The 7,238-nt window shown below is 31.5% G+C and overlaps 1 protein-coding gene across 1 annotated transcript; it reads left to right on the forward strand.

Annotated features, from left to right (window-relative positions):
- Positions 1-935: 935 nt before the first annotated feature.
- On the forward strand, positions 936-4,762 carry LOC120349058 (40S ribosomal protein S14a-like). The gene is made up of 3 exons (XM_039419010.1): positions 936-1,000; positions 2,477-2,641; positions 4,607-4,762. Exons 2-3 carry the CDS (start codon positions 2,493-2,495, stop codon positions 4,734-4,736), a joined length of 279 nt encoding a protein of 92 aa, XP_039274944.1. The 5' UTR covers positions 936-1,000; positions 2,477-2,492; the 3' UTR covers positions 4,737-4,762.
- Positions 4,763-7,238: the final 2,476 nt, after the last annotated feature.

The following is a 7,238-nucleotide window of genomic DNA, read 5'->3' on the forward strand; positions in this document are numbered from 1 at the left end:
AATTATCAACTGATAAGCCTTTTCCAAAAAAATATTAGTGTTTTTTTTTTCAAAATGAATAATAATCACAATTCTTGTTTTGCTGTCTGAAAATTCACCACAAAAAAGTTTGTTTCTAATTTTTTGGATCAAAATTTTTCAATGTACCGTACCGGTAACTCATTTTTCAGTTTCAAATGTAATCTCGTTATTTAACCTGGTATCAAGCAATACAAAACTTCTTGTTTGTACTAAAAATTAGTGCCGTCTTATAGAAAAGGCCTTCTCTGATTTGTTCTCCTGAAATTAATCGCGGTTAAATTTAACAGGCTTTTGTGCAACCGGGCTCAAAAAGCAATAAAACAGAACCTTCTTTTTGAACTAGTATAATTATGAATTGAAAATTTGGGAAAAAATAAAAATTAAAATTTGGGAATAAATTTGGGCTGTGCCTGTTGGTCCTTCCCTGATCATTTTAATATCAAAACTATAATACAGTATATTTTTTGTATTGTAATGTGCAAACTTGTTAGTAATATTATGCTACTGTAGTAGAAATACGGTACAAATCAAAAAACCATTATTTGAACTGGGTTTTATTCTTGGACTATTAATTATATCTTAGTTAGATTTCCAGTTCAGCTTTTTTATCTATCCAATCACTATTAATTGCATACAAATTGTTTAAACAAAATAGGTACACGTCCTTAAAAAAGGAGCATTCACTATTTGAATGTTGGCGCTGTCAGCCCTCTACTGTCAGACAGCTTGATTTGTTTGAAAAGTTTTTTACAAATAGTACGACTTAGGAAAATTAAAGTTTTCTTTTGAGTGAGGATAAATTGAAAAAAACTAATAATTTGTTTTTAATGATACATACTGAATGACGTGATAGATTATTAATGATACTTTATCAAAATCTTTTTACTGTCATCAATTTGAAGTAGTAATGTTAGGATGGCAGCACTGATCATACCTTACTGAATCCTTTTCCGTTTTGATTCAGCGTGTCAAGAAGAAGGTAGGTAGTTTTTAGTATTTTTGCTTATAGTTTGTTTATTTAATTATAATTTTTCAAAATAAACTATTGAAAATATTAATTAATTGATTCATAGTAGGAAAATTGAAAAGATCTTTTCTCAACCATTTGCTACTTATTCGAATGTAGTCTAGCTACGTAGGCATGTGATCCGGATTTGTCATTATTTTGCCTTATATTTTTAGTTTTTACCCAAAATTTCCTTTAAAGGTTTATAAAACCGCAATTGAATAAAATGTAGTAATATATATAATTAGTTATTCATACCAGATTACACAGTTGCTTTGTTTCTTCGAAAAAATGTGTTACTGTGAGTAAGGTTAGGTTTGATTGTCGATAGGTTTTTTAGGCTATGTTTTCATTTCACAATTTTTTATAAGAATTATAATTGAGATAAATTCGTTAATTCAATCTTACCTAACTACACAATCAATGTTTACTGGAACTTTTTCAGGAGTAGGTAATAATGGCTTGCGTATTGAGGTTAGGATTGTCAACATGTTTTTGTTCAAGTTTTAGATAAAACTAATTACATAGCTTTTCCAAAGAAGAGAGGGTAAACTTAACAATCAATATAAGTGAAAAAATCCATCTAGACTGGTTGCTAATTTATCAACTAATAACATTGATAAGCTAGTTCCTTTTTTGCTATTACGAAAGAAAATCTCAAATATCTTTGTGTATGTTAGATTAGTCTCAAATGAGACATCTTGAAACTTCAAATTTAAGAGTCTGACATTGGTACTAATCATCAAATTTTATAGTTTGAAAAATGTTTATCTTTCTAGAAACGCAAGCAGGTATACACGGCACCAGTAGAGTACCTAAGGCGATATATGGCTTAGTGATTAGGGATGGAACTCTCAGTACCTACTTTTAATATAACTATATTGATAAAATTTTTCTAATAAAAACTCATGAAGAAAATTTTAAAGAAACCTTGAACGTTTTATTTTATTTAGTAAATTTAAAAACTATACGTTATTTATAATTAGTTTTATAACAAACCAAAGGTTCAAATACGAGCACATTATCCCTCTGGCCAATATCATGACTTTTAGACCTGATGGAATTTCAAATATAACCAACTCAATTCTTCCTGGAATGTAACTTCTCACTACACTAGCAGTAAATTTATTAATATACTAGAAATTAATTTTTTAAACTGAATTTACTACTCATATTGGCACACAATGAATCTTCATTTGGCTTTCGTTTTTGTCTCATCCAATATACTCGTAGGCGCATTATTATAGATTATTATTCCTGTAAGAAGGAGTAACTTATTAGTCGAAAAATTCGTTGAAATTTTTTTACTAATTATTTTTTATTATGGACCTGAAATACAAAATAATAAAACTACTAAATGCTACAAATCTTTTGCATAGCCTAAGCAGGATGTTTTGAGTACTGATAAAGAGTTTTTTATGTTTTAACGTTAGAATTTTGTTATTCTAGTACCTGAATATCAGTCATGGCCCCAAGAAAGGGAAAACAGCAGCAGGAGCAGCCTCAAGTATCTCTTGGACCTCAGGTTCGAGAGGGAGAAATTGTGTTTGGAGTGGCACACATTTTCGCTAGTTTCAATGATACCTTCGTCCATGTCACAGATTTGTCAGGAAGGTGAGCACTTACTGTTTCATTTTTTTATACGTCTGTGATTTATTGAAGTATTATGTCAGCTTCAAAATTCAAAATCTTGAATCATTACTCCTGAACCAATAATCAAGTGACAAAGCCGTGTGTGATTTCATAACCTCAACCTTTGGACTAAATTTTCATTTTATCAAAATTTTTGGAGAGAATTGTACAGGCTCAGCCTAGTTTCCTTCAAAGTGATATATATTATGATTGTAGTATTTTGTACAATAAATAAATACATTTTATTTATTTTGTGTTGCTGAGGACGATTCCTACATGAGTTCTATAGTAGGTCCATGTTTTAAACGCAATGGAAAAATGTAAGAGAACAGAGTTGCCGATTCTCTGCCTTGCAATTGATTGGTTCCAGACAAGAGATGAATGAACCGCTCTTTCTCATCCGTCAAAAGATCCTTCTCTGTAGCTCAACTAAAAGTATTTTAGGTAATTTTAAGTAAATCGAATAACTTCTCAAAATTAATATTTTTTGAAAATTTTTGTTTTACTAGATCTACAATACCATAAAGAATCTATCCTCTAAATCATCTCATGGCTTATCTCTTACCGAATTCGAAATGTTCTGTCCCAAAAATTTAAACTTTAGGCAGTCATATCTCAAAAGTAGATGATCGAGAAAAAATGTTTTCCTGAGAAAACTTTTCAATTTTTAATGGCTTGATGATATACAAACCGAAAAACTTTGAAAAATATTAGTAGTAGAAAGTTTATTTTTAGCCTTTGCACAGCCTTAATCAAATTCTCCTATTATAACGTGGACCTGACTAAATTAATTCAGCATTGTCAGCTAGCCCACTGAAGCTATCTGTGGTTATGCTTACTCATATTGGCAAAATTAACTTGTTCTAGAATTCACATAGAAAATCGGGGTATAGTATAGTAATGATTTGTTAATGTTTTTATCTAAATTTGCATGAAAATACAATTTTATATTCATAGAATGATGTAGGTTAATTGTTTGCTAGTGATTTTGTTTTCTCCAACAAAAAACTCTTTCTAAATTTTAGTTGTTTGACAACTTTTAAGCGGTTGTCACACCAACGTCTGCTAGCGGTAGCGAGCTCGCTCCCGCGGAGGTAGTTTTCTGGAAGCAGTTCACACCAAAAAACGTCCGCAGCGGTAGTTTGGTGTTGTTGGTTTGTTTTGATGAGGCTGGTTCTCTAGAAGGGGGGGGGGGAAGGCCGGCAACAGAGCGCTACCGATGGCGAAGTTCTGGATTTTGCTTTCCATGTTATTAGATTGGCCACGTCAGACCGAGCTCACTACCGCTAGCGGTACTCCCACTAGGAGACGTTCAAAAGTTTCGCCTGGCTCGCGAAGTGAACTACCGCCGAGGTACTACCTCCGCGGTAGCAAGCTCGGTGTGACCTGCACAACTTTAATAACATGGAAGGCGTTTTTAATAACATGGAATGTGTTTTTTGACTTCGCTACCGCCGCGGACGCGAGCTCGGTGTGACCTGCCCTTTAGATGTATGAAAAAGACTAAGAAATTGTCGAAATATTTCATTCTTTTTCATTCAATATAATTACCACAATATCAACTTCTCAACTACACAAAAAGTGAAAAAACTTTTAGAGATACTTTTGATGAAGTAAAACCCCACAATTATCCTATGAGTTCTTGTTCATGTTCCTATTGTGTAGATCGTATTAATCAATGGTATTGAATTGTTTGTATTTTTTAAACTTTTTCAATACTGGTAATTCAAAGACGATTCTATTTAAATGCTAATGAAATACTGCCATTATAACGTGGACCCGACTAAATTAATACAGCATTGTCAGCTATCAAGCGCACTGGTCAAAACCTGCAATTTATGCAAAAAAAATCAATCTGAAAAATAAACCAATTCAAACCGATTCTTTCTGTTTCAAATATTTTAGTGTTCGAATTTATTAATAAAATATGTTTCATCGATTTTTTAGGGAAACCATTGCGCGTGTTACTGGTGGAATGAAAGTGAAAGCAGATCGTGATGAAGCTTCGCCATACGCTGCTATGTTGGCTGCTCAGGTATATAGAATATTTTTTACATGTTTACATTTGCATGCATGAGAGCAAATCACATCTCACATAAAATTAATGTACTGTATCTTAATTAGTGTAATTCTGGATTGAATTACAATGATCAAGGTTCTTGAGAGATATTAAGAGATTGTAATGGAATGTGAGAATATAGATACCTTTTTTAGAATTCTCATGTAGCCTTATAAACTTGTATATCATAATATGTACAATTTACTTTGAAGCCAAAACTTTACTTTGAGGCCGACTGTCGGCCTCAGTAACTATTTTTTAGCGCTAGTTTTGTATCAATTTTTATATCACCATCTCAAACAGGTCTAGTACCTCGTGTTTCTAATACTCAACTGGCATTTCATCATATTTTGTGATAGTATTTTCCCATGTTGTAAAATTTGTATTTCTTTTATTATGTATTTCTAAGGTGTTGTAATTTTTTATTTCTGCCAATTATTTCAAACTGTCGTGTTAGACAACTAACAGAACTCACACTGGCTCAAGCATTCTTTTTTAATGTTTGATAAAACAGGTCCAAGTCCAAACGGATCAAGAACATTTTTAAATATAGTACTATATGACAAATCTTCCACAGATTTTGCTTAGTGTAGTTCTGCATTGAGTTATTTCAAATTATCGGCGTAGTTTTACAACTTGCAGGAGAACTCACACTGTGTCAAAAATTATTTTAAAAAGTTTGATAGAACATCAGGTCTAATGGTACAAAAGAATCAAGATTGTTTATGCGTTGGATGACAAATCTTCTACAGATGAACTAAAAGCTCATCTAATATGATGAGGCACATATGTTGGCACACTGCTAATTAATGACGCTTTTCAATTGATTGTTCTCCCTTAGCGTTCCATGCAGGAAGGTTTACCCTTCAAAAATATCGAAAAATCGATATATTGAACATAAAATTCTACTGGACATTTTCTGTTGCAAATTTCATGTAGAATTTTTAGTATTTGTGGGGACACCCTGTTTATATTAAAAACAGTTTAATTTTGTCCCTTCCACATTATTCGATTTTTATAAAAGATTAATGAATGTGGATGTTACAAAAATTAAACTGATTTCTCAATCCAATCGTTAATAAATTCCACAACATCAATTTCTATTCATCATTTTTATCACTATGTATTAGTAGTTTATCAATGTATCAACAACAATGGTAATCAAATTCTACTATTATATTGTGGACTATTTTTTAAGCCAGTTACACACATTGATTTCGATGTACGATTTTTAATAAATTCCACATCAATTTCTATTAATCATTTTTATCACTATATATTAGTAGTTTATCAGTGTATCAACACCAATGTTAATCAAATACTACCATTATATCGTGGACTATTTTTTAAACCAGTTACACACATTGTTCGTACAATTTTTATTGATTATTGTTCGTACGATTTTTTGCCGTCCTTATAAATTCTATTAGATTAAACAGATGATTTCAAAAAGATAATGGTTGTCAAGTTTTGTTTAATCTAGTAGAGATCACATGGACGTCAAAAATCTAACTATAGTGAGGTCCATGTTATAATGGCAGTAGATAAAGATGGAAGAATAGCGATGCCGATTCTCTGCATTAATTAATTATATTTCTACATGTCAAAAACATAATTGGCATCATTGTGGACGTAGAAAAGGATAATAACACCGGCTTTGTCGAATGATAGACAAGGATAGCAAAACCAAAGTTGATCAATTACTGTCATTATAACGTTGACCTCACTATAGCTTTATTATTATTAAACGAAAATCCAAATCAAATGCTGCAAATCACGCCGAAGACTTCTGCTACTGCAAATATTGACAACAGGGTAAACAGCTAGATGGAAATTCGATGAGCGCTAGTATTCAAAAATTATTTGTCAGTTACTGAGCGGGATTTGCAGCATTTAATTTGGATATTTGTTTAATAATGATTATTAATTAATTTTAAGCATGTTGAATAAATGCAATATTTCAGTAATTTCCATCTGGAACTGGCCTATTTATACTACGGTGAGGTATACGTTATAATAGTGTAGTATATCAATGAAGTATGTCAGTATCAGTATATCTGAGTATATACATGGTGTTTCAGAAGTAGTGTCGAACATTTTAGGGTATTGTTCCTGGATGATAGGAGAATTGATTTGAAGTGTCCAAAATTCAGCGGTTATCCTTATAGCTGCCATTTTGTCTCAATTTTTATCTCACGAACGAAATGTTGTATTGATCTGAAATTTGGCATGAATATTTATGCTATAAACTAAAGACTCAACTTTAAAAAATGAAATAATTTTTTTTTTTGATGTACATATTCGAAATGGCGGCTATTTAAAATGTTTGATGACAAATTTCACGAAAACCGTTCACTTGACAGAAAATTTACAGACAAAAATTTGGCAAATTTTATCAAATTTTTAAGGATAGCTTATTCATCAAGATAGAATAACAGAGAAATTAGATCTTTTCGTACTGCATGCATGACCACTTTTCACTACTCAAACATCAATATATTTTTTTAATTCAAATTGTAT

The sequence above is a fragment of the Nilaparvata lugens genome, unplaced genomic scaffold, assembly GCF_014356525.2.
Source record: "Nilaparvata lugens isolate BPH unplaced genomic scaffold, ASM1435652v1 scaffold8138, whole genome shotgun sequence".
Classification (NCBI taxonomy): Eukaryota; Metazoa; Arthropoda; class Insecta; order Hemiptera; family Delphacidae; genus Nilaparvata; species Nilaparvata lugens.

Excerpts from the sequence above, each read along its gene's own strand:
- LOC120349058 (XM_039419010.1), top strand. The coding sequence starts at position 2,493 with ATGGCCCCAAGAAAGGGAAAACAGCAGCAGGAGCAGCCTCAAGTATCT. Across the intron at positions 2,642-4,606 it reads GTCACAGATTTGTCAGGAAG|GGAAACCATTGCGCGTGTTA; the intron begins GTGAGCACTTAC and ends TCGATTTTTTAG.